At 51.1% G+C, this 26,800-nt stretch overlaps 1 protein-coding gene across 2 annotated transcripts in view; it reads left to right on the plus strand.

The window, feature by feature from the left end:
- Positions 1-26,800, plus strand: part of USP48 (ubiquitin specific peptidase 48) — a 33,001-nt gene that overhangs the window by 3,615 nt on the left and 2,586 nt on the right. The window contains exons 5-24 of one of the 2 annotated variants that reach the window (XM_027668758.1): positions 1,328-1,452; positions 2,096-2,204; positions 3,379-3,512; positions 3,681-3,763; positions 4,416-4,595; positions 7,798-7,923; positions 10,055-10,204; positions 12,554-12,754; positions 13,939-14,053; positions 14,180-14,310; positions 15,658-15,729; positions 18,510-18,634; positions 18,771-18,893; positions 20,704-20,765; positions 21,234-21,344; positions 21,944-22,062; positions 22,807-22,913; positions 24,656-24,760; positions 25,178-25,333; positions 26,173-26,298. In XM_027668758.1, coding sequence (XP_027524559.1) covers positions 1,328-1,452; positions 2,096-2,204; positions 3,379-3,512; positions 3,681-3,763; positions 4,416-4,595; positions 7,798-7,923; positions 10,055-10,204; positions 12,554-12,754; positions 13,939-14,053; positions 14,180-14,310; positions 15,658-15,729; positions 18,510-18,634; positions 18,771-18,893; positions 20,704-20,765; positions 21,234-21,344; positions 21,944-22,062; positions 22,807-22,913; positions 24,656-24,760; positions 25,178-25,333; positions 26,173-26,298 — 2,460 coding nt within the window. Of the gene's footprint in view, positions 1-1,327; positions 1,453-2,095; positions 2,205-3,378; positions 3,513-3,680; positions 3,764-4,415; positions 4,596-7,797; positions 7,924-10,054; positions 10,205-12,553; positions 12,755-13,938; positions 14,054-14,179; positions 14,311-15,657; positions 15,730-18,509; positions 18,635-18,770; positions 18,894-20,703; positions 20,766-21,233; positions 21,345-21,943; positions 22,063-22,806; positions 22,914-24,655; positions 24,766-25,177; positions 25,334-26,172; positions 26,299-26,800 lie in introns of those variants that run through there. The other variant, XM_027668759.1, reaches the window with a different exon arrangement.

The following is a 26,800-nucleotide window of genomic DNA, read 5'->3' on the forward strand; positions in this document are numbered from 1 at the left end:
GGAGCCCAGGGAGCAGTGGGATGGGGACAGGGAGTGATGGGATGGGGACAGAGAGATCAGGAAGAGCCCAGGGAATAGTGGTATGAAGAGAGGGAGCAATGGGATGAAGACAGGGAGATCAAGAGGAGGGCAGGGAGCAATGGAATGAGAACAAGGGAGATCAGGAGGAGCCCAGAGAGCAATGGGGTGGGAACAGGGAGTGATGGGATGAGGAAAAGAGAGATCAGGATCAGGCCAGGGAGTGATGGGATGAGGACAAGGACTAATGGGATGAGGCCAGAGAGATAGGAGGAAGCCAGGGAGTGATGGGATCAGGACAGAGAGTGTTGGGATGAGGCAGGGGAGATAGGAGGAGTGCAAGGAGTGATGGGATGAGGATAAGGAGCAATGGGATGAGGACAGGAGAGGAGGAGCCCAGGGAGTGATGGGATGGAGACAGGGAATGTTGTAGTGCCTGATGGCCATGGCACTGAGCTGGGGGGGGCCAAAGCTGCTGTGAGGGTCCTCTTGCAGGTGTCCCATGGGCTGTTCCTCCCCAGTGGGTGGTTGGGGAGGTTTTAGGGCCCTCCTAGGGCAAGGAGATCCTAATGGCATCACTGGGAGCCAGCCAGGATGAGTGCTGCAGGATCCTGTGGGGCTGCAGCTGGAGAGAACTCAGGAGAGGGGCTTGGAAATCCACTTGGAGAGGTAACGGAGGTGGTTGGAGGAAGGGCCTGAGCACCAGCAGGGAATTCCTTGGGAGGACCAAGAGGGGAAGGAAACAGTCCCTGCCAGCCAGGGACACCGAAAGGGCAGCTGGGAGAGGCCAAAACCTGTTTGTTTTTGGAAGAGCAGAGCCAGGGTGGGAGAGGAAAATCCTGAGCTGGGCGTGGGGAAGCTCGAGAGCCTGGCAGGGATCCACCTCAGGGCAGCCTCTCGTTTTTGGGGTGTTTTTATTGCCCTGCTCACCTCTGCTCCCAGCAGGGAGAGCTGACTCTGTGAGCCAGGCTTGGAAAATCGACACTCAAGGGGCCAGAAAGCTCCACAGGAGGGTTTTTATTCCTTCCAGAGCCCTGGGAAGAGCAGGACAGGAGTCAAATCCCCAGCAGGGCTGGCTGGGGGCCAGGAGAGCTCAGCCCTGCTCCCACACCGAGGGCCTCATGCTCCTTTTAGCCAAATTCCTCTTTTTTTCTTTAGTTCTCCCAACTAGTCTTCATTTTCCATTCAGTGCACAGAGCCTGGGTACAGCCTGTGCGTGGGGCTCGGGGTAATTAGCACTAAATTAGTGCCAGGGTTGTGACTGTGCTGTGGTGGGCTTGTTAATGAACTCGGGTTTCTCTCTTTTCAGGATGCCCAGGAGTTTTCCAAGCTGTTCATGTCCCTGCTGGAAGATACTTTATCCAAACAGAAGAACCCAGATGTCAGGAACATCGTGCAAAAGCAGTTCTGTGGAGAGTATGCCTATGTCACTGTGTGAGTATTGGCTTTGGGAAGAACCTCCTAGTAAATATTTGAATTTTTAGAAGGATTTGAGAGGGGAAGATGCCTCCTACAATGGGACCAGGCAGGTGAGGTGCTGCAGAAACTTTTTCTGAGGGATTTTTATGCTTGTAATGTCCTGTTTCTGTGCCTGTGTTGTTGCTGTCTCACTTCTCCTGCTGCTTTTAGTCCTTTAATGAAAATCACCAATCAAACCTGCGAGTGAGTTGATGGAATTGGCAAATCCTGCAGCCAGAAAACAGCATCCTGGGCGTTGTATTTTCATTTCTGCATTCTCGGAGCTGTGGATTTCATCTTAAAAATGAGATAAAATGATGCAGATTTCACTTTAAAAATGACAAAATGATGGAGATTTCACTGTAAAATTAGATAAAATGATGCAGATTTCACCTTAAAAATTATACAAAATGATACATGTGATCTGTAACAGGTCCTGGTAGCTGCTGTTGTGCTGGTTGCACCTTCTCGAGGAGTTTTTGTGGTGTGGAGTTGTGAACATCCTCAACTCTGACTCCACTTTTTTCTCCTGGTTTTATCCAAGGAATATCTTGCTTGTGGCTGGGACACAGGAACCATGACCTGTCTTCATATATTTTTATCTTCTTTCCAATCCCAGCTGCAACCAGTGTGGCAGAGAATCCAAACTGGTGTCCAAATTTTACGAGCTGGAGTTAAACATCCAAGGACACAAGCAGCTGACAGACTGTATAACAGAATTCCTCAAGGTAGGAGCTCGTTGGAATGCTGCTATTTTTAGCCAGGAGTTTAAATTCCTTCCTCTAATTCACAGCCCTTGAGGTCGGTGTTGGAGCAAGTTGGCTCAGTGAGATGCATCTAAGTGAAAATGTTTCTTTCTGTGGGACACAAAAAATGAGGATTGAGGCAGAACCACTCCTTGCTCTTGTTATGGCTTTAAAAAGCACTTGGAAGTTGCATTTTTAGTTAAAATACTTTGCCAGGAAAGTTGGGAGTAAGTCCCTGCATGCTTTGTTGTGGATAGCACGGGGAAAAGGGCTGGGGTTCGTGTTCTCCGTGTCAGTGCTCATCTGCACAGCAACAGGAGACATTCCCTGCTGGAAAATGTGCTCTCAGAAGTACTGGGGAGCGCCGGGAATAGCTTTGGGAACAGCTGCAAGTGCTCCTATTCAGCTTGAAAATTTGCCTGGATCCGAAGTTCAGCTCCGGCACGTTAAGGTGTGGATTCCACTCAAAATCTTTGGGACAGAACTGAGCTGAACCCCTGTCCCTGAGCTCCCTGGCTGCTGCTGCTGCACTCAGCAAACCGGTTGCTCTGCCTGTGGAAGGTCTGCTATGAAAAAAAACTGGTTTGGGTGCACAAATTAAACTCCTGACTTGGTGAACTTGATGTTTGTCTGCTCCTACTTCACACAAAACCACCCAGTGACCTTGGCTGGGGGGGTTGGAATTCTCCTCTGGACTAATCCTGCACTTGGGCCTACTTAGGCTCCCACGGTGACTCTTGCAGGGTGATTTTGGGTGGCTGAGCAGAGGGTTGGAGTTTCCAGGCTGAAATGTGGCTTTGCATTAACTTGGGCCACGTGAACTCATAAGAGGGGTGATTTAATTATTTTCTTTGATCTAAACCAACTCAGTGAAGCAAGGAGCAAACCTGCCAGTCTTGTGAGAGACCTGACAACTTGGAATGGGTCTAAAATTGGCCTTAAAGTGAGAGCAGCCTGCTCTGGCCACGCTGGAATGTGCAGTTTTAAAAATGTGTCTTTTAACTGAGAGATTAATTAGGGAAGAGCAACCGGAAAGAGACTTAAAGAGTTAAAATCACTTTGGTGCTTTCAGTCTCCAGCTCTCGAGTGGCTTGGTTGACTTTTCAGCGCTGAGCTGTTCTCCACACCTTTCCCTCTTCCCTCTCTCCACACTCAGGAAGAAAAATTAGAAGGGGACAATCGTTATTTTTGTGAGACTTGTCAGAGCAAGCAGAATGCCACGAGGAAGATCCGCCTGCTCAGCCTGCCCTGCACCCTCAACCTGCAGCTCATGCGCTTCGTGTTCGACAGGTCAGTGGGAACACCCTGCAAGCTCTTTGGGAAGCACCTGCTTGGCTCTTCCTGCTTTAATTGAGGGGTCAGGGAGTGTCTGAGCTTCTCTGGGGGGCCAAGGGGTGTTATTTTGGGGGGGTGAGCTGTTATTGCTGTGCCCTGAGCCGAAGTTTTGCCCCTGCACAGGCAAACTGGTCACAAGAAGAAGCTGAACACCTACATCGGCTTCTCGGAGCTGCTGGACATGGAGCCTTTCATGGAGCAGAAAAGTGAGTTTGGGGAGGGTTTTTGTTGTCTTTACCCATGGTCTGTCAGCAGATGAGTGGTCTCTGGGGTTCTGTTTAAGAAGAAATCCTTCCCTTGCAGCCAGGAATTTCCTTCTTTATCCACCCTGGGGAAATCTGTTCACACCAGTCTGTCTGCAGTGCCAGTGACCTGTGTGGGGCTTGGAGTGTCCGTAGCTCAGGGGGTCGGGGTTAGGTGGAATATTGGGAAGGAATTCCTGGCTGTGAGAGTGGTGGGGCCCTGGCACAGGGTGCCCAGAGCATCTGTGGCTGCCCCTGAATCCCTGGAAGTGTCCAAGGCCAGGTTGGATGGGGTTGGAGCAACCTGAGCTAGTGGGAGGTGTCCCTGCCCATAGAACAAGATGGGCTTTAAAGTCTCTTCCAACTCAAGCAGTTCCGTGATTCCTCTGAATCCTCTTTTTGATGGGAAATGATGCCAAGAGCCGTTTGAAGCCCGTGTTTCAAACAACATCCTCGTTAGTGGGTCGTGGAAGCCACAACCTACTTAGCGAGGTCCCGGGGAGCTCCACGTTGGAGCGCAGCGTTTGCTGCCGGCTGAAAACCCGGAGCTTTGGGAAGGTGGGGGTTTGTGCTGCTGGCTCTGGAGCTGTGTGTGAGCGCTGCTGTGCCCTCCCAGACGGGGTGTACGTGTACGAGCTGAGCGCTGTCCTCATCCACCGCGGCGTCAGCGCCTACTCCGGCCACTACATCGCCCACGTCAAGGACCCGCAGACGGGCGAGTGGTACAAGTTCAACGACGAGGACATCGAGAAGATGGAGGGCAAGAAGCTGCAGCTGGGCATCGAGGAAGATCTAGGTAAAACCTTTCATAGAATCATAGAATCATAGAATCGATTGGGTTGGAAAAGACCTCCAAGATCATCGAGTCCAACCCGTGGTCCAAAGCCAGTCCATTTACTAGATCATGGCACTCAGTGCCACGTCCAATCTGCGTTTAAAAATCTCCAGGGATGGTGAATCCACCACCTCTCTGGGCAGCCCATTCCAGTGCCTGATTACTCTCTCTCTAAAGAATTTTCTCCTGATATCCAACTTAAATTTCCCCTGGCGGAGCTTAAGCCCGTGCCCCCTTGTCCTATTTCTGAGTGCCTGAGAGAAGAGACCAACCCCCACCTGGCCAGAACTTCCCTTCAGGTAGTTATAGACAGTGATGAGGTCACCTCTGAGCCTCCTCTTCTCCAGGCTAAACAACCCCAGCTCCCTCAGCCTCTCCCCATAGGACTTATGCTCCAGTCCCTTCACCAGCCTTGTTACTCTTCTCTTTCAGTTGTCAGTGCCCTTTTCAAGCAACTCCTTTCCCCAAAGCCATGGATCCTCTTGCTCCCTAAAGCTCCCATATACTGTCGGGGCTCCGAGGAAGGTGTGAAAGGCAATCCTGGCGATTGCAGCCAGATTTGCTTGGTTTCAGCCCTGCACGAGTGTTTACACCTCATGATCAGCTCCTCTAGTATTTCTCTGGCTGCCACATGGCAGATAAGATGCTGATAACTCGAACAGCAGCTCCTATCAGGGTGCAACAGGCAAGTGCTGCTTCCTTGGCCGGTGTTGGAACAGATAACGGGAATACTTTCGGTTCCCTTAACTCGTTATGGTCTTATTTCCACTGAGCTGTTTGACTTAAGAGTCAGTAAAAAAAAAATCTTGATCCAAATAACAAGTTAGAAGCTAAAACTGCCCTTTCACTCTGGTGGGTCCCTTTGGATCTCTGCAGAGGGGGTAAATCCTATAAATCACACACCTTATTTCCCCCAATAACACCCCCAAACCTTTTCCAGCCCCACCCTCCAGCCCTAAAACACACTCTCCAAGCCACAAAACTTCAAGAATTAGCACTAATTCCTGCCTGGATCTGTATTTTCAGCCTGTTTCCTGAGCTATCTTGCTCTCCCTTTCCTCCTACCCCTGTGCCCAAAACAATAACTCGACAACAACCTCCTGTTGACTTCCCTTTGCTGCTTTTCTGTTTTACCATTACTGGCTCGTCCTGTGCTGCTCAAATCACCATGTTCCTGCACTGGATTTCCTGAGGATTTCTTGGAGAGCTTGGGCTGAGGCTGGACCTGCTGGTTTCTCACTCTGCAGCCAATAAATGAGAGGGTTTAATTGGCATTTTGAGGGCTGGGCTGGGCAGTGGCTCAGTGTTCCATAGTGCAGGTGCTTCGTGGTGGGGGAAATGAATGAGAAATTCCACTTGCAGTGCAAGGAATCCATTCCCAGGAGTGCTGGCTCACCAGGATGCTTTGCTTTGGTTGGAATTTATGGAATGTGGCCTTTCTTTAAAACATCCCCTAAGGGAAAGGTTTAAGTTTGGTGTAACCATGAACCTCCCTCTCCCATTTCCGTGCCCTCACCTGCACAAATGTGCCCAGAGATGGGCAATGGAGCTGGGGAAAGGTCTGGAGCACAAGAAAAAGGGTCTGGAGAACCTCTGGAAAGCAACTCAGGCAGCTGGGGGGGGCTCAGCCTGGAGAAAAGGAGGCTCAGGGGGGACCTTCTGGCTCTGCAGCCCCCTGACAGGAGGGGGGAGCTGGGGGGGTCGGGCTCTGCTCCCAGGGAACAAGGGACAGGAGGAGAGGGAAAAAATTGTGCCAGGGGAGGTTTAGGTTGGATACTGGGGACCATCACTGCCCTGGGCAGCCCCTGCCAATGCCTGACCATCCTTTCCATGAAAGAATTAAGTCCCCATCCCTGGGAAGAGTTCCAAAGGTGTGTGGATGTGGCACCTGGGGACAGTGCTGGGTTAATGGTTGGACTGGGTGATCTTGAAGGGCTTTTCCAGCCCGAGTGATTCCATGGTTCTGCCTGCCCCCAGCAGCTCTGTCCCGTTAATGTTTGACTCTCCCAGGCCAGGATGGAGCTGCCCAGACCTCTAGTGGTGTGAGGGAAAATTAAACCCTGAAAGGTTTGAGCAAAAGAGCTGCTCAGCCTTTGTTTTTAACCTCCCCGGAGTGGCAAAATAAGATGCAAATAAACCACTGTGGTCTCGATTTTTATAAAGTTTTGTGCTTAACCACAAGTCAGTATTCTTATTTCTTGTATTTCAATACAAGGCTGTTTGGAGAGTAGAATTAAAGGGTGTTTAGGAGCCTCTCTAGGGCTGGGAGCCCAATATTTTTATCAAGTTTTTATGTTATTTGTCTGTTCCGAGCAAAACTGAGGCTTTTCTTTGTTCCAAATCCATGTAACAGCAGGAGAAGGTCAGTAACATACAGTGAAGGTCTGTGGTGGGGGGAGAGCCCTGGCCACAGATGGGAACAATTTAGAAAATCCTTGGAGAAAATGCAAGTAAATGGAGTCTAGGAAGTCCTCTGGATGGTGGGAGATGAGGTACATGAATTTTTCCACAATTTGGGAAGAACAGACACTTGCTCTTAATATTTCAGTGGTCCATTTAGACTTTGACCTACGGAACATTGTTCCTTTAATTCTTTTTCTTTATTAAAAATGGTGTGATTTTTGAGGCTGCAGCTGTAGAGGAGTGTTTTCCTTGCCTGAGAATCCATCTGGAAACAGCAGCTCTTGCAACACAGCTTTACATCCCCCACCAGCTGCTCCAAAACAGCCCTTCCCGTGGCTGTTGGCTCCCTAAAAACTTTGCTGTGTGTGTTTTCTTCCCCTCCACGGTCACCTGTAAATACGAATTTCTTCCCTGAGGATTTGACTCTTTTCCTTTGGAGTCAGGACACCAGAACAAGAGGCGAGAAGAGAGAAAGGATGTTTTTCCAAGAGTTGCTGTTGGCTGAGAGGTTCCACTGGGGAGAGAAGAAAGGCTCTTGGAGAAGGGAGGTTCAGAACAGGCTCCTAAATTTAGTGCCTTTGATTTACCCAGAGAGGCTGGAGGGATTTGGGGCTTTCTTTGGGATGCAATTTTGAGCCATGCCAAGCCCAGTGCTTGGCACAGAGGCCTGGCAGAGGGAAGCTGGCTAGGGGGCAAACTCATCCCATGGAAGGAGGATCAGGCTGCTGTGTTGCTGAGGTTTTTCCCTTCTGTCCCACAGCGGAGCCATCGAAATCCCAGACTCGGAAGCCCAAGTGTGGGAAGGGCACCCACTGCTCCCGGAATGCCTACATGCTGGTGTACAGGCTGCAGGCCAGGGAGAAATCCCTCACTGTCGAGGTGCCAGGTGAGTGATTTGGGAATCCGTGCCAGCCCGGGGTGCTCCAGGTGGGCCCCAACGTCGGGATTTTGCTCCAAGCCCCATTTTGGGGGCTGGAGCCCCTCTGCTCTGGAGCCAGGCTTGGGAGAGCTGGGGGGGTTCACCTGGAGAAGAGAAGATCCGGGGAGACCTGAGAGCCCCTTCCAGGGCCTAAAGGGGCTCCAGGAGAGCTGGAGAGGGACTGGGACAAGGGATGGAGAGACAGGACAAGGGGGAATGGTTTTAAACTAAAAGAGGGGAAATTTAGGTGGGATACTGGGGATAAATTCTTCCCTGTGAGGGTGGGGAGGCCCTGGCACAGGTTGCCCAGAGAAGCTGTGGCTGCCCCTGGATCCCTGGAAGTGTCCAAGGCCAGGTTGGACAGGGCTTGGAGCAACCTGGGCTAGGGGAAGGTGTCCCTGCCCATGGCAGGGAGTGGGACTGGATTATCTTCAAGGTCCTTCCAACCCAAACCGTTCCATGATTCCATGATTTTTAACCACTCTCCACGTGCCATGTGGCCCCTCAGTGTCATGACCAGTGTTCCCTCTGGGCTTTCCCAGCACTTAATGAATATTAACCTGCCCATCCCTCCCCTGTGCCTGCTCAGACCTCTCTGCCTTAACCAGCTGGTCGGGATGGGAAGGGGTCAGGAGGAAATCATCCCGCTGGCATTTGCTGCAGGGATCCCACCGGGATTCCAGAGGCGAGGGAGAAGAGCGTGGTTAAATGTCAGGAGCAGTGCACGCTGTGTGCTGGAGGTGAATAATCCTGACAGATGTCAGCTTCCCTCTGCAACTGCTTCATCTTTGCCACATCACGAATAAATGAGGTGAAAACAAGAGGCTCCGAGCCCTGAGCGGGAATTTGGGCCGTGCTTTGGAACTGTGGGGGTGGCAGAGCTCCCCGGGGGCTTGGCCTGGGGATTTAATGATGCTTCACATTTGCTGCTTGATTAGAAATATTAATTAGGCCCCTGGTGCTGAGGTGTGTTCCCCCTTCCTTTTCTGCAGAGGTGGTGGGTCCCTTTGGATCTCTGCAGAGGGGGTAAATCCTATAAATCAGACACTTTATTCCCCCCTAACACCCCCAAACCTTTTCCACCCCCCCCCAGCCCTAAAACCTGCCCCCCAAGCCACAAAACTTCAGGAATTAGCACTACTGATTCCTGCCTGGATCTGCATTTTCAGCCTGTTTCCTGAGCTGTCTTGCTCTCCCTTTCCTCCTACCCCTGTGCCCAAAACAATAACTTGACAAAAACCTCCCCACCCAGCTCCAAATTCCTGCGTTGCCTTTGTTTCCCGTGGAATCCTGCCAGGGAACAGGGAGCGAAGGGCAGCACTCTGAGCTCTGTGGTTGTGGGGAGGTTTCATGCAACTGTAAATTTGAGGCATTTTGCTTTGATGCTGTTAAAAAGCGGCTTTTCCAGCACAGTGGAGAGGCACAACTTGGCTCTGACCTCAAGGAGGTCAGGCTGGTTGGTTTTTAATGCTGGGTATTCTCCCAAGGAGGATATTTTTTGCTCAAGAATTAACCTTTCTGCAGATATTTCAGCTCTTCAAAATAATTCTAAATAGGAAAAGGCCTCAGATAAGCAGAGCTTCCCCCCCTCCTCACACCAGCCTTGGGATGGAAGTGGTTTATCTTCTTTTTTTTTTTCCCTGCTGAGGTTTGGTTTTTGGGTTTTTTTCCACCCATGACAGCAAAAATTCCCATTTCCCTCACCTTTCTGTTGGAGTGCTTATCTCCCATCTCCTGGGGGCTCTTTGCCCTTGGGTTTGCAGTGTGCTGGATCCCAGGGCGGGACAGGCCTCAGGTGTATCCAGCTCTTGTTCCCACCCTGGGAACAATGGATCCTTGGCAGGACAGAGGAGCTGCCCTTAACACAGCAACCAACACCCAGTAAATTATTTTCTTGGGTGCAAAACGTTGCTTTTAATCATCTACAACCACCGATATTGGGCGAGAGCAACGTCCACACGCCTGGGAATGGAACGTGAGGGAATTTTGAGGTTTGTTATCCCCAGATAACCCAGGATAATTAACATAGCTGGCATTTTCTCCTCACATTCCTGGCTTTTTTTTTTTTTTTTTTTTTTTCCTTTTTCTCTCCCTCCAGCTTTCCTGCAGGAGCTGGTGGAGAGGGATAACTGCAAGTTTGAGGAGTGGTGCAACGAGATGGCCGAGATGCGCAAGCAGAGCGTGGCCAGGGGGAAGATCAAACACGAGGAGGTGAAGGAGCTCTACCAAAGGTTACCCGCCGAAGCTGGTCTGTAAGACATTGTGGAGGGTTTCTCTAGTAGAGCTGTTAAGATTGGTGATGATTTGTGACTAACCTTGCCCTCCCTGGAAGGCATTCCCGCAGCCCTCTGGAAGAGGAAAGCTCCGTGCATGCTTAGATTTGTTTTCCCTCGCTGCTTTTCCTGCCTTAACCTATTTTTTCTCCCCTTTTTTTTTTTTTTTTGGCCTCTGGCGTCGCTAATTCCCTCTTGCTCCTTCCCCATCAGTCAGCCTCATGCTTTGTGACTCTTTTCTTCTGCCTGCTGAGCAGCTCGTTAGGAGCAGCGAGGCAGAAGAACAGCCTGCTCCTGACTTGCCAGCTCAGGGCAGGTTTGGGAGCTGGTGACCCTGATTCAGCAGCAGGTAACTGGGAGAATGCCTGACCTCCAGCAGAAAATTAGTTGGATCCATCCCTGCCAGTGCCTCAAAACTCCATGTCCCAGCTTTGTAGTGACTGGGGTTAATCCTTTCCTCCTGCTCCTTGTGTCTTGTCATCTCAGCACAAGGGGTTTTATTCCCCACCTTGTTTTTCCCTCCCATCTCCCTCAAAAGCATAGGGACACTTGCTCTGTCTATCCAGCATGTGGAATTTCACTATGTGCATCTCCTAAAGACTCCAGGAAAATTATAATTGAAGACTTAAAAGTGGGTTTAATTGTGGGGCCTGCTGGAGAATTTGATGTTTTAGCTTTTATTGCCAGACACTCAGAGCCAGCACTGAGATTGGAGTAGCCCAAAGGAAACTCCTGCTCCTGTAAATCTGCCTCTCCAATTCAGGAATACAGGTGTTTAACTCTGGAGCAGGAGCATGTCACAGCTCATCCTGAGTCCCCACGAGCCTGAGCAGTGTTCAGATGTCACTGTGAGATCAGAGCTGTGCTGGAGGGATCAACCTGCCCTGAGTCACCTGCCAAAAGGAGCAGCAGCACAATCCCACTGTGCCTTCCCTCAGCAGGAACACAGTAGTTTGCTCTCGGCATTTCTGACGTGACAGAGGAATAAATCCCCAAAAAGATGTTTTTTACAAGTGCAGGTAAAGCCGTTGTGCCTCAATTTGGAGCTGCCAGGCCCCAAAGCAGTGCCCTGGGGCACCCACTGGGCACAGCCCGGGCACAGCACTCCCAGCACAGCTGGAGGCAGCGTCATTCCAGCGCCGCGCTGGGGCCTGGCCCTTGGAGCTGGGGGCTGTCTCTGCAGCTGTGCAGACATGTTCCCTGCCAGCTTTGTGGAGTCTGCCCCAGAAAAACGTCCTTTCTGGGGGAGGCAGCTTTCATCCCAAACTAGCAAACCCGTTCTGACAGCGCCGGAATTCTCCGGAGGTCACGGCTGCGGAGGGCGTTGCGTAAGATGAAAACACCATGGGTTGAGGCTGGGGAGGAAAAGAGGCTTCACAGAGCTCCAGTGCAAGCTGGAGACACAGTGTTTTCCTGTCTTCTGTGTTTTCCTGTCGCTTCTCTGTTGCTCATTCCCAGGAAACATCAAGGATTTGTGTTCAGTTGATAAATGTGACTCACAGCTACCTTTCCCCGTGGTTTCAGAGCTGCCTTCGAGGCAGCAGAGAATGGGTTTAAAATTCCTGATTTCCTCCTAATTTCCCACTCATCCCCCAGAAGAGTTGTGGATCAATAGTGTGTCTCAGTATTGAGATACAGGGCTGTCACCCAAAACCATTTCCCTGCTCATACAGGCACTGACCTGCTCCTGAACCTTGGCTTTGTGCAGGTGCTTCTCCTTCAGCAAACAAGGGCAAACCCGCTGCTCTGCTTCAGCAAAAAATCTGAGCAAGTTTCCATTTACACTGTAAATTTTAAAATATGGGACTGTTTCTCACCCAGAATTGTAAGAAAAACATTGGAATTTCAAGTGCTGAAAAGGGTGGGGTGAACACCGACCTCGATTCTTTTGTGGTGTTGCTTTTAATTCTCAAATTAGCCCAATGAACTCTCTCTGTTGTAGAAAAAGCCTTTAATGTATGATCATAATTTAAATATTATATCAGTCCCTCGATGGATGATGGGAAAACCTTCCCCTTTCCTCGACTGCTCTCCAGTAATCCCCCAAAGGTTTGAAAGCACTCCCATTCCTCCTTGGAGCTGTTCCATATTGATTGCTGAATCCGAAATGACCTGAGCATCTTAATATCTCATGTCTTCTAAATCTGTGACACCGAGATGAGAATGGGGTGGGAGAAGCTGGATCAGATGTTTGAAAATCTGCACCTCAGAGATGTAACCAACAGTGATTTCCTGTTAATTTTTAAGAGGGATTCTAAAGTACCACCTGGTGTTGGAGCTGACGCGTCCGGGCTTGTTCCTCTTTGTGGTTTCTCCCCTCCCAGGTTCCCCCTACGACTTCATCTCTCTGGAATGGCTGCAGAAATGGCTGGATGAGTCCACTCCTCCCAAACCTATCGACAACACGGCCTGCCTGTGCTCCCATGGCAAACTCCATCCCGATAAAATATCCCTGATGAAGAGGATTTCGGAATACGTGGCCGACTTCTTCTACCGGCGCTACGGGGGAGGGCCCCGGCTCAACGGTACCGTCCCCTCGGGGTGTGCTGGGCCTGTCTTAGAGCCTTCTTCTGGACCCCTCCTTCATCATCACAACTTTATTTCAGTACTTTAGTGCTGCACTATTTCTGGGGATTTTTTTTTAATATCACTTAATTCTGTTAACATTCCCCAAACCCACTGAGTGGGATTGCAGGGCCTGCTGTGTCCAGGAAGGGCTGTGCCCGGAGGAATTGCTGAGGATTGCTTAGAAAATCTGACACTTGGAAGGTTTGAAGGCAGTTCTAGAAAATAAGACTTGCACAAGGAACCCCCCCAAACTCTTGACAGTTCTTTGCTGTGCCTGCAGCACCCACAGCTCCTGTGTGGGCAGAGTCTCAGGGAGCATTCAGGCCAAAAAAATCCCTTCCTGTCTGTCACCTCATCCAAGGAAGCACAGACCTGTTGGCCTGCATTCTCCTGCTGAAGCATCCATCACACATCCAGCTTTTTGGGGTCAGCCCAGCCCCTCCAGGCTTTGGCCACCCCTTCCTTGAGCCCCAGGCTTCATTCCTTTGAGGAAGGAGCTCAATAACTCCCACTGAGACCAAATTAGCTCAGCTCCTACCAGGAGCTTGTAGGGAAGGAATTGCTGGTGACGCAGGCAGCCTTTGTGGGGAAAAACAGGGCAAGGTTTATTAGTCAAGTGGAAGATTTCCTGAAGGGTTGTGGGCTGAGTGTGGCTGGGAGGGAGGGATAAAAGGATGGATGGACACGCTGCTTCCCATCCCTTCTTGCTCTCAGATGAAAATACACACAATACACTCCCAGCTGTAGGATTTCCACTCCTTTGGTCCAGTGCAGCTTTGCAGGACGGTGTTTTTTCTGGGTTTAACTGGTAAAATGCCACCATACAGGTGTTTTCCTGGCATATGCCTTTGCCTGTGTGCTGGGCTGACCTGGCTCCAAGTACAAGTGGTGGATACCTGGACTCTGATAGAGCTGTGGAGGGAGTGAAGCAGATTTCACCTCATTTGCAGCATTTTATGCTTCTTTAATCTTCAAATGTGGCCTGATAACCCCCAGGATCTCCTCATTTACACATGAAATCTCCCATCCTGAGGCCAGGATAGTTGGCACACTCCAGTCTGAGGGTGGACAATAAGACACCTGTGCAATAAATTGTGCAGGAAATAGTGTAATAAATTGTGGTTTTTCCCCCCCACTCCAGTCAAAGCACTTTGCAAGGACTGTGTGGTGGAAAGGTGTCGAATCCTGCGGCTCAAAAACCAGCTGAATGAAGACTACAAAACTGTGACCAACCTGCTGAAGGTCACAGTCAAGGGGTATGTCAGTCCCAAGCGCTTTTTATAAGTGCCTGTATAGCTTTTTCCTGAAGATTTTACCGGTTGGGCTCTGAAGGAGAAGGGGGCTGTGATTTTGTGGTGATTTTCCTTCTTCTCTCCCTGCAGGAACGACGGGTTTTGGGTTGGAAAAGCATCTCTGAGGAGCTGGCGTCAGCTGGCTCTGGAGCAGCTCAATGAGCAAGATGAAGATGCAGAGCACAGTAATGGAAAAATGAATGGAAATGCACAAAACAAAGGTATCCCCTCCTGATTTCCTCCCTAATTTCTGTTGTACTGACCCAACAGCTCTGCCTGGGCCCTACTACAAAAGACACATCGGGTGTTTCTGTAGCTGTTTTGTTTCCCTTGTAGGGAAGAGAGGATAATAAATCAAATAAACTCCCTTTTAAGGAGCTTTTTCTTTGCTAAGCTTGGAAACTGTGGGGTGATCTTCATACCTGGAGAGGGAGATGAGGGGATAAGTGGTTTTACAAAGCTGTGTGAAATTACCCCCCCAGCCACACAATGTTTTCAATGCTTTTCTCTGAGTGAGGGAGCACAGGGGAGGAAGAAACATGAAAATTACCTTGGGGAAAGGGATGATGATGATGTTTGTTGTGAAGGTTGAGGGATGAAACAGCACAGGTGATGCAGGAGCGCTGGGAAAACAAAAATCATTAAAACAGCCTAGGAACAAAAATCATTAATTGGACCCAATTCTGTGCCCATATCGTGAGACTAAGTGGGGGGTTATTTGCCTTCTGCTCTTTAAATCTTTGGAAATTACGTTTCGTTGATCTTTTTTGAACTGAGAGCAAGAAGCTGGTTGGAATGAAAGTGGGGATGATGGCTCATGGCGTTGATCTTGGGCTTGGAGGCTTGAGAACACCCCAGCACCCCGATAATGTCTGTAAGGTGGAGCACTCAGTGAGAAAAGGGCATTTCTGAGCTACCACTCACATTTCCTCGGGGCTGCTTCTGATTTACAACAAGTTGCAACTCCCAGTAGTACAATTGAATTACTCACAAGCCAAGTTGCTCGTTAAGCAGCTCGTTAGAGGCTCTTACTGACACCTCATTGTCTTCCTGATGCTCCACTCAGCGGCCAAAGCTTCTGTGTGTGGAGTTATGGATTTTAACTGGAATTCAGACGTTGATTTGGGGCCTGTCAACCCCCTGCCGGCTTCCCTCTCGGTTTGTCAGGCAGCATCTGGTTTAGATCAGGAATTTTTGCCAGGAATTCTGCTGCCTTTGCTCTTACCTAGGCTTGTTTAGGTTAAACTCGGGAGATCCTTGGGAGCAGTGAACCCCCGCGGTGTTTCAGCCCTAACAAATGCATCCTTTGTAATCTCACAAAGGCTTGGCTTGTGCTCCACGCACTTCAAAGCCCTCCTACGTGGCCTGGAGGCCGTAATCCCGCCTGCCCAGAGGCCAAGACATCAGAGAACAACAAATTTCCTTCCAAATTTTCCCTTGGGTTGAGGGTTTTGCTGGAATTTGAAAGGCGGCCGAGCTCCTTTGCCCCCCACCCCGCCATAAGATTTTTCCTTGGGAAGAGGAACTCTGTGCAATCCTCTCGTCTTACTAAGTTTTTTTTCAATCAGATGAATCAAACGAAGAGAAGAGGGAGGAGGAAGAGGAGTTAAATTTTAATGAAGACATCGTTTGCCCACACGGTGAGTGTCTCCGGGGGTTGGAGCTGAATGTCTCCCTTGTGTCCCACTGCTCCACACATGAACCTCGTAGCCTTTGCTCCAGCTGCAGCCAGCATGAGGAGCCACTGCAGAAATGTGCTTAATTCTCATTTCCCTGGTGGTTCTTGCACTCAGAAGTTTTACTTGCAGGCAGATCCTGTAAGGGCTCAGCCAAGCTGAGCTTCTCCCCCTCTCACGGCATCCTGGGCAGCACCAAAGCTCTGCAGCCACTTGGAAGCTCTGAAAGCATTAAGAGAGAAAGAGGTGGTGTAAATCACTCCAGGTGGGAGCTCAGAGGGTCCATTTAATCCTGGTTTACATTAGAACTGGAGCACTCAGCCAACACCTGGGCTGGGACCTCCGGATATTGATCTCCCAACCTGCTGAGCTTTGGTGTCTGTTTACGGAAGGTTTTGACCCCGTGTGGGTTGTTTTCCAAGTGATGCCTCATTAGCTGCATCCTTGGCTACCCTGTTGTTTAAATCTCACTTTTTAAAGCTTCTATTCCCAGACATAACTCTGTTTTACTTAAGCTCCTTTTCGTAGGCACTGATTTCCCTACTGGGGAGGCTCCATCTTATCCCTAATAAGAAAGAAAAATGCCATAAATTAGCCACACTCCTCCTGTCATCAGGGCTAATCAAGAACCTGGAGTAAGGCTGGAGAAAGCTCATTTTCAAGGCGGGTGTTTAAGCACTTTGTCACGATTTTATCTGTTACTCAGAGCCTTGAACGCCACGTTTCCCGTTGCCTCGAGGCTGCTGCTGTTCAATAAAAGCAGGGAGTGTGGGGATAGAACATTTATGTAGCCAGACACGATAAAAAATAGGCCAATAGGCCTTTGGAAAATATTATGGTGTTAAATTGCTGTTTGATCTGTGACTTTGGGGCAGAGCAGAATAAATAACACTGACTAAGGGGCTGCTGGCAGGGCAGGTTTTGTTGTCTTGAGCTAACCTTTGATTATTCGTGGAAAACAACCTTTCCACCTTGAAAAATTCTCTCTGGAGTGGATCAGCAAATCTGTAGTCTTGTTCCTACAGCCTTAATTTTGTGGTGGAGGAGGTTCCTGCCTCCGTGGGAGGCTCTGGAAAAGCCAGGGCTGGCTCTGTGAGGGCTGGCTGGCCTCCAGGAATGCCACCCGGGCGTTCCCTTCTCGACTCCCTTTGCATCCTTGCTGCAATTCCTCGCTCTCCAGTAGCTGCCTGATCCCAGTGAATAATTTTTTCCAGATACCAAGTTAAGCTTTGCTTTGATGTCCGTGCCCAAAACATGTCCCTGGATGGTGGGAGCGGGAAACAGGGTCAGCAGCGGTTGGGATCAACTTCCAGATGGCAAAACACTTGTTCCTGCACACCCAGAGCTGATTTTTCCTCCTCTTTTCCTCACCATATTAATCTATTTTAATTAATCATGTGGTGTCAAGGCACTTATTTGTACAAGCTCCTCTTCTTCCCCATCATTGGCTCTGGACAACATCCTGGTCCAACCTCCGGAGCCACTTGGCTGTGTTGGATGAGGCCCAAGTGGCCAAGTGCTGCATCGAGGCCTGACCTTTGTTTATTAGAGGAAAAGCAGGAGGGGATGGTTGCTATTTTTTCCTCTCCAGGGCTGGCCAAATTCCAGGCTGGGCTGGAGCAAATCCGTGAGCCCGAGGAGCTGCTTGTCATGTTAAAGAGCTACCAGAGGGTGGGGAGGAAGGAGTTTCTCTCCCTCTCCTCTCTCTGCAGCTCTCCAGGCTATAGAAAAGCAGATAATAAGGTATTGTGTCCTTTGGACACGGCAGTTGCTGTTTTCCTTCCCTCTTGCTGGTGCAATCCCCACCGAGGCAGGAATATTCCCAAATCCGGTTTGCATCCCAGTGTCGCAATGGCTGCTCCTCATGTTTCTCCCGGTGCCTGCTCATAGCACAGTGACTTCCAGCTGCTGTCTCAGAGGGGGATGTGCTTGTGTTTTCCCCTTGGATATCATCACCCCTGCAAGGGGCAGCTGGTCGGATCCTGGAGCCTTCTCCAGTTTTCCCAAGCCTTGTTTATCCGGAGTGTGTGTTGTCATGTGTGCACGTGGTGTCCAAGAGCCTGGGTGTGTCTCCTGCTTCCATCCCTGAGATGGCAGGCACAAATGGCTCCTGAGAAACCCTTCCTGGGCTTTTTGAGCTGCCTGAGCACCGGGATAAATAATCCTGATGGATAAATAAGTTGTCTGGGGGACAGCTGGTAAATCTTGCCCGGTGTCTTCACACCCCGGTGGTTCCCCAGAGCAGATTTAGGGTGTCAAATCTGCCCTTGCCACATTTTGAGGTGCTTGGATAGGGCATGTGAAGCCATCTGAGATTCTGCAGGGGAAATTTGGGGGTTCAAGGATGTGGAGAGCACCTGGCTTCTGTTCCATGGGACACAGGGTTAGTCTGGGGCTTGGTGCATGGAGGCACCATGGGGGTGTGGCTGTGGAGGAGGAACCAGTAGCCCTGTGCCCTCTTTGGCTTTTCCCAGCATCCCTGCTTGTGTTTGATCAGCTTGGAAATCCAAAGGACATTTTTATGAATTAAAATTATTATTATTATTACTGCTATTATTATTTTTCCCTGTCTAAGGGAAGCAAGGCAGGAGTTAAAGGTGACTTTGTTGGCTGGGCTGGTTTTTGCTGACGACGTGTAGATCTCTTCCCCCACCTTTATTCCCTGTAATCTCTTTAATCAAGGGCTGCAAAACATCCCTGAGCATGTTGTGATCAAAGCCCTTGCCTTGATTCTCTCCCTGCAGGTGACCTGTGCATCTCTGAGAACGAGCGCAGGGTGGTTTCCAGGGAAGCCTGGGAGAAACTCAAGCAATATTTCCCAAAAGCCCCTGAATTCCCGAATAACAAAGAGTGCTGTTCCCAGTGCAAGGTATTTGCCAAATATTCCCCTTTTTGTTGACTGTAAATACTGGTTGTGTTTCTGGTTTCCCTTTTGTCACTACCCTGTGCTGGAGAATAATGTCACCTTTCAGTGCAGCTGGGATGAAATTCACTGTTTCCTGCAGATTTTGGAGCGTGAAGGGGAGGAAAACGAAGCTCTCCATAAGATGATGGCCAGTGAGCAGAAGACTTCTCTCCAGAACCTGTTCCATGATAAATGCAGGCCTTGCCTGGGCAGTTGGCCTCAGGTAGGGAAGGAGGGGAACCAGGGAATGCAGCTGGGCTTGGGGCAGGTTTTATTGGCTTTTATCCTCTCCTTTCAAAGAAGCTGTGGCTGCCCCATCCCTGGAAGCGTTCCAGGCCAGGTTGGACCGGGGTTGGGCTAGTGGAAGATGTCCCTGCCCATGGCAGGGGAGTGGAATGAGATCCTTAAGGTCCCTTCCAACCCAGCCCGCTCCATAACCGTTCTCTCGGTCCATGCCAGCGGAGCTCACACGTGTGCTGTGCTGAGGTGTGATTTCCCTGGATTAGCTGTGCTGGCACAGAGCCCTAAAGCGCCACAGGAATGGCTCCTGTGCCAAGGGAGCTGTGGCTGGCCCGGAATCAGCCAGATAACAGGGACAATATTGCTGCTGGGGTTGTATCCGTCCCTGGAAGGATGGAAACGCCGCGGCCGCGCCAGTGGAAGTGACTTTTCTACCTCCTTCCATCAGCCTTCCCAGGTTGGAGAATGCTGGAACACACCTGAGTTCTGCTCCGCCACCAGCTTTGGCTGCTCCAGGTGTACTCCAGCATCCTCCTGCATTCCAGGAGCTTGGGAGAATCTTCCCAAAATGCTGACACCCTCCAAAGAGGCACGACGGCTGTGCAAACCCTCTCCTGGCGGCTGCTCCGGGACTTTTTGGGGATTTAGGGTGGCCCAAAAGGAGTGGAACAAGCTCTTGTTTCAGTCCTTGGCTCCTGGGAGTCTCATGGTGCTGATTAATGGTTGGCTCTCCAATGCTGCCAAGGTGCTTTGGCAGGTCTCTGCCTCGGTCCCTCGCTGCTCCAGCTGGGAATAAATACTGAGCCAATATGGATCCATGGCTTGGAATCAAGGAGATCCAGAAGGGTTTAAAGGGAGTTTCCCTGAGCTGGAGAGCTCCAGGTTCTGCCAGGGGTGTTAAAGGCTTGTATCTGGCAGGATTTGCCTTTGGAGCTGGAGGAGGTGATGGAAAGCTGGAGCCTATCACTGTTGGTCAGAAACAGGAGCCTCTCCACTACTGGGGCTGCATCCTCCTTTCCCTTTGGATTCTCCTTTCCCTTGGAATTTCCCAAGGGAGCCTGATAAAAGAGAGCTGAGGATTTTTCCCTCAAGCTTTTGGAGTTTTCCTGATCCAAAACAGTTGAGGGGTTTGGGGAGGGAAAACAAGCAGAGTGGTTTGGTCTAGAGATTAATGGAGATTAAAAATATATATATTCCTCAGGTGTGCTGAGTTTTCCTGCAGAAAGATGGAGCAAGCCCTTAAATGCATGGTAGGGAAGATGGTGAGGATGTAGATGATCATGGAAGTGATTTTGTCACCCAGCTCTTGGGATCTAGGTGGTTTTTTGTTCAGGAGCAAACAATTTAATGGTAAATTGGGACAAGAAGACAGGGTTTATCCCATAAACACTGCCTTGTTGGGTGCACAGCTGGGGTTTTTTGTTCCTGCTGCTGCCAGAAGGAAAAACCCGTGGATTTTGATATTGGAAGCAAGTGAGGGAGGTTGGGGTGGTCTCTGACCACGAGTACCCAGCGAGAGAAAACAGTGCTTGGCTGCTCCAGGGAAATGCCCCTTTCCCACTGGGAATTAAAGGTAATTGGATTGAAAGCTTGACTAACTTTGTAATAAACATGAGATTAGTAAAGTCAGTGCTTAGTACTTGATCCCATATTATTTTCCTTGGCTTTCCCAGCGTGCTTGGAAGGAGTTGTCATGGTAAAACCGGCCGAGGTCTGGGAGGGAGCGAGCGCTGCCGACAAACCTATTGCTGGGTTCATTAAAAAGATCCCTTTTCCTTCTCTTTTCCCCCCAGGAGACAGATGAGCTGTATATTGTTTCGCAGTTCTTTGTAGAAGAATGGAGGAAATTTGTCAGGTAATTTTGGCTGGAGGGTTTTGGTGCTTTTGATCCCGTGTTTTGGGGGCTGTAGGTAACATTTTGCTTCTGAATGCCGGCGCAGGGGGTTCATGGAAACAAGGAAGCTGATTTTTGTAGGACTTGTGTTGGTTGTACAACACTGAATTTCCTTGTTTACCATGTGTTAACCAGATGGTCGGATTAGCTGGTAACCTGCTTAGTTTTTTCATCTGTCTGGAGCTGTAGCCCAGAGGTCACCTCTCAGTCCTGTTTGCACAGGCTGGAGATGGAAATCTCCCCTGGACAGAACCATTTTGCAGCACAGAGGAACGTGGATCTGATTTCCTCATCACTTGTAGTTAATATTCCATGTTGGAATGCCTTCTGTAAATAATTCACCTGTGATTTCTTCTTGGCTGCCTGCAGGACTTGGGGGGGTTTTGGGATAAGCTGGTCCAGCTTTCCAAACCACCTTCCCTTTTGCAGGAGGCCGACACGCTGCAGCCCCGTGTCCTCCATAGCCAACAGTGTCCTGCTCTGCCCCCACGGGGGGCTCATGTTCACCTTCGCTTCCATGACCAAAGAAGACTCCAAACAGTGAGTTTCTTCCCTTCACACGTTTTCCTTTCCCCAGGAGAACAGTCCAAAAGGAATGTTCTTGCTGCCGAGCCACAGCGAGGCGAGGAGCGAATCCTTTCCCTCAAACTAAATCAACACCTCGGCTTTCTCAGAGCCACCTCAGCCTTCCTGCAAGGCAAGACCTAAATTGTCCAAGCATGCTGGGTCAGGAAAAAAGAGCTTCCTTCAGCTTGGTTAGTTCCTGACAATAACCACCCTGGATCTGACCGGGGCGCAGGAACATCCCTCTTCCTTACAATTTGCTTTCCGTGCGCGTTCCCCCCCGGAGCGCTGCACTTCGTGCTCCGTGGCGTTGTTTCTGCAGTGATGCAGCACTGAAAGTAGAAAATCTTCCCCTCCTTCCCTCCTCCATCTCTCCCTCCGGCACGGCAGGAGCACAGCAGCGTCACTAATCACAGCCTGCCGCCATCAGGGTGTGCAGGCCCTCCCCTGCAGCTGATTTTGGGGGGGATTTTGGTGGTTTTCTTTTGTTAAAATGCTGAAGAAGGAGGAGGGTTTTTTTGGGGGGGAGCTTGGCTTTTCCATGTCATAAAGCACCTGCCTGTTCCTTTGCACAGTATAGCTCTGATATGGCCCAGCGAGTGGGAGAGGATCCAAAAACTCTTCGTGGTGGATCACGTCATCAAGATCACCCGGGCACAGGGCCCCGAGGGCACCCGCTACACCTCGGAGCCCCGTGAGTCACTCTGCTCCCTGGGCTCTGGGAATGGCTCTTGTAGGATAAGAAATGAAGTCTGAGGCGGTAAATGTGGAGCTTGGCAGGTTCCCCACCTGGAGCACTGTGTCCAGCTGGGGGGTCCCCAGCTCAGGAAGGACCTGGAGCTGCTGGAGCGAGTCCAGAGGAGACCACGGAGATGCTCCAAGGGCTGGAGCCCCTCTGCTCTGGAACCAGGCTGGGAGAGCTGGGGGGCTTCACCTGGAGAAGAGAAGGATCCAGGGAGACCTGAGAACCCCTGCCAGGGCCTAAAGGGGCTCCAGGAGAGCTGGAGAGGGACCTGGGACAAGGGGTGGAGGGACAGGACAAGGGGGAATGGTTTTAAACTAAAAGAAAGGAAATTTAGATGGGATATTGAGATGGAAGTCTTCCCTATGAGGGTGGTTTGGCCCTGGCACAGGTTGCCCAGAGAAGCTGTGGCTGCCCCATCTCTGGAAGTGTCCAAGGCCAGGTTGGACAGGGCTTGGAGCAAGTGGAAGGTGACCCTGCCCATGGCAGGGATGAGGTTTAAGGTCCTTCCCAACCCAAACCATTCAGGAATTCAATTGGTCCAATCCAGGCTGGCAGTGAGAGGCACTGGGATGGAGTCTCCGAGGAGCTGAAGCAATTAAATGTGTTTGGGTTTTTTAACTTGGAAATATGTTTATTAAACACAGTAACACATTAACTATGTTTATTAACATATTAAATCTGCTTTTTCCCCAGAGCTGTGCCCGGAGTGCCGGGAAGGGCTCCTGTGCCAGCAGCAGCGGGACCTGCGCGAGTACACCCAGGCCACCGTGTACGTGCACAAAGTGGTGGATAACAAAAAGGTACCGACAGGCTCCCCCTCCATCCTGCCCAGGGAGCACCAGGAATGCCCTGAGGGGGGTCTCACAGCCCCCAAAGGCTGGGACCCGCTGCTGGGGTTCCTGGTGGTGGGGAGGGCAGAAATCCCCCGGCTCTGTGGCTCCAGCTTTGGCCAGACCAGCACATGGGAACATTCTGGCTCTGAAAATTCGGTCTCCTTTTGCCAAACGGAATCCTTTGTGTTTTCAGGGATGCTCCCAGCTGTTTCTTCTGTCTCAGCTGTGTTCCCAGGCTCTACCTGCTCTCCTCCCCCTCCAGTATTTGTCATTTCCCTTGCTCAAGTGACATTTATCCCTGGATAGAAATAAGCTCTTCCCCTTGGTGCTGGTGAGAGGCTGAACTCCGAGATGGTTTTCAGGATCTCTGGAAGCTGCAAATTATGTTTTTGCTGATCTTAAGTGTCAGGATCAACTCCAGAATTGCTTTCCCGGGGACCCAAATCTGGCTCTGATGGAACTTAGGACTTTTTAGGAGGCAGCCAAGGCTGGTGGGCACTGGGATCAAGACATTCCCTGCACTTTTGCAGGGTGGGAGAGGGTTTGTTTTGGCCTTCCATTGATTTCCACCTCCTTGCCAATCCCAAGGAGGCGCTGGAGAACCACAGGGAGCCGGAGGCTGGATGGGTTCCTGCCTGGCTTGTGAGACGTGGAGCAGCAGCACGTCTGGAGCCATCAGCCTGAATCCCGAGGCTGGATCCGCCTTGGCTCCGCCGCAGGAGAGGCTTGGGGGTTGTGTTTTTCTGGCACTGGCCAGGACTGTGCTCACACGTGGGGCTGGCAAAAAAACAGGGAGCTATTCTTTGTGGAGCAGCTGGAGCTGGAGAGAGGGGGCGAGAGAGTGCCCACGAGATTCCCTCAGTAACGGGGCAGGGATGGGAAGCAGCAGGAATGCCAGCCAGAATCACTGGGAGCCACTGTGTCCTTCCTGCTGGGCTTTGCAAAGTCAGGGAGTGTTTCCCACCCCCTCACCCCTTCTCCTCCCCCTGCTACCTCCTTGGGGTGCAAGAGGGAAGTCCCATTTGGATAAAATCATTGTAGGATGGCACTGCTGGAATTCTGAGAGCTCTGGGGAATGTTTGGGAGCTGGGATTGCATTGATGATTTTAAATATATTGATGGAATTGTGAGCTCTCGGGCATCCAGGTCTCCTGAGCTCCTGCAACCCCAGCTCCAGCTCCATAGATGGGAATTCACATCCAGGCAAATCCGTGTCTCCTGGAGTAACTTCCACAGACCTGAACGTCCCTTTTATTTATGTATTTGTGTAAATTGTTTAGGTTTCATTTACCTACACCCTGGAGCCCCATAAATAATGGTTCTGAGTCCCTCTGCAGGGAGGGACAAGTGTCTTAATTTACAGATAATATTCCTTTCTCCATGGTGAGGTATTTGTAATGCACTTGGATCAACCAGCTACTGGGAAAGGAATCAGTCCAGGCCCCGGGAGACTTTCCCTTTGCCTGGAGAGAAGGGCAGGAAGCACCTGCAGCTCCGTAGAGGGGGATTCCTGAGCCGAATCCCCCCGAGGTCCCACACAGCTGGGGAGGGTGGAGGAGCCTTTTCAGACCTCCTGGAGCAGCTCCTGGGGTTATTCCCAGGCTCTGTGGGTGGAGGTAGCACCAGGAAGGTCTCCAGGAGCTGATTCCGTGGTGGGACAGTCTGGGTGGGTGCTGTTGGTCACAGCAGAGTGGTTTTTGTGACTCCAGGTGATGAAGGACGCGGCTCCGGAGCTGAACGTGAGCAGCTCGGAGGCTGAAGAGGAAAGGGAGGAAAACAAGCCAGAGGGGGAGCAGGACCCCGATTTTAACCAGGTAGAGATGAAAAATCCCAGGAGGTTCCTTGATTTCTGCATCATCCTCCAGAGTCAGCACGATGAGGTCACCTCCCTCCTCCTCTGGGTCCGACTAGTGGGGGACACGTGTCTCAAAGTGTCACTGGAATGGTCAGACCACACCAGTGCTGGGTTTTGGAGAGGTTAAACCTGGACAGGGACTCGTCTGCCCATGGAAATCTGCCCCACGCTGGCATTAGGACCAGGAACTGAGGCTTGAAGGCAAATCCTTCAGTCTTCTGCACACTTGCACGCTTCAGTTGGCTTTCCAAGGGATTTTCCATCGCTTCCCGCCTTCCCTCGCATGACCAACTCACCCCAAACACCCTCTGGGGTACGGGGAACTCGTGTTTATTCCCACATAACTTGATCTCCGTGGGTTTTGCCTCCTCTCCAGGCCAACGGCGGCGCAAAACGCCAGAAGCTCTCCCAGCAGAGCTACATCACCTACCAAAAACAGGGAATCAGGAGGAGCACCCGGCACAGGAAGGTCCGAGGGGAGAAGGCCCTGCTGGTGTCGGCCAACCAGACCCTGAAAGAGCTGAAAATACAGGTGGGGGGAGGAATGCCAGGAATGAGGGAAAACCATCAAACCAGGAGTGTGGGGAGGGAGGGGAAGGGTCTGAAATCCCACATGGGGTCAGATTGGGGTGGGGTGGGGTGGGAATTGAGGGGGGGTGGTGTTGAGTTGGGAATTAGGATGTGTTGGGGGGGACTGTGTTGGGGTGAAAATCAGGGTGGGGTTGTGTTGGGGTGGAATTGGGGGTTGTGTTACGTTGGGAATTGGGGTGGGAAATTGGGCTGTGGGAGTTGGAGAGGGAGGGTTGTGTTGAGGTGAGTTGTGTTTGAGGTGGGAATTAGAGGAGGTTGTGTTGGGGTTGGAATTGGGGTGGTTTGTCTTGGAGTGGGAATCAGGGTGGAAATTGGGGTGGGTTGTGTTTAGGATGGGTTGTGTTGGGGTTGGAATTGGGGTGGTTTGTCTTGGAGTGGGAATCAGGGTGGAAATTGGGGTGGGTTGTGTTTAGGATGGGTTGTGTTGGGGTGGGAATTGGGATGGATTATGTTGGGGTGGAAAATTGGGGTGTGGGAGAGTTGTGTTGGGGTGGGTTGTGTTTGGGGTGGGAATTAGAGGAGGTTGTGTTGATGATGGAGTTGGGATGGGAATCAGGGTGGGTTGTGTTGTGTGGAAATGGGGATGTGTTGGGGGGGTTGTGTTGCAGTGGAATTGGGAGTTGTGTTAGGATGGGAATTGGGGTGGGTTGTGTTGAGGTGAGAATCAGGGTGGGTTGGGTTGGGAATTTGAGTGGGTCATGTCAGGGTGGGAATGGGGGTGGGATTTGGGGGATCTGCAGTGCCCCATCCCTGCTCCAAGAAGCTGTGTCCCTGTCCCAGATCATGCACGCCTTCTCCGTGGCCCCCTTCGACCAGAACCTGTCCATCGACGGCAAGATCCTGAGCGACGACACGGCCACGCTGGGCAGCCTGGGGGTCATCCCCGAGTCCGTCATCCTGCTCAAGGTATCCGGGGGGATCCACCCAAATCCACCGGGATCCCGCCCAAATCCACCGGGATCCCACCCCAAATCCACCGGGATCCCGCCCCAAATCCACCGGGATCCCGCCCCAAATCCACCGGGATCTCACCCCAAATCCACCGGGATCCCGCCCCAAATCCACCGGGATCTCACCCCAAATCCACCGGGATCCCGCCCCAAATCCACCGGGATCCCGCCCCAAATCCACCGGGATCTCACCCCAAATCCACTGGGATCTCACCCCAAATCCACCGGGATCCCACCCAAACTCCACAGGGTTCCAGCCCGAAATCCACAGGGATCCTGCCCAAATCTGCAGGGATCCTGCCTAAAATCCACGTATTCAGCCCAAAATCCACAGGGATCCCACCCAAAATACATGGGGATCCTGCCCACAATCCAGGGGGATCCAGCCCAAACTCCACAGGGATCCCACCCAAATCCACAGGGATCCAGCCCAAAATCCACAGGGATCCAGCCCAAAA

This window comes from Corapipo altera, unplaced genomic scaffold (genome assembly GCF_003945725.1).
Source record: "Corapipo altera isolate COAL_440 unplaced genomic scaffold, ASM394572v1 332, whole genome shotgun sequence".
Taxonomy (NCBI): domain Eukaryota; kingdom Metazoa; phylum Chordata; class Aves; order Passeriformes; family Pipridae; genus Corapipo; species Corapipo altera.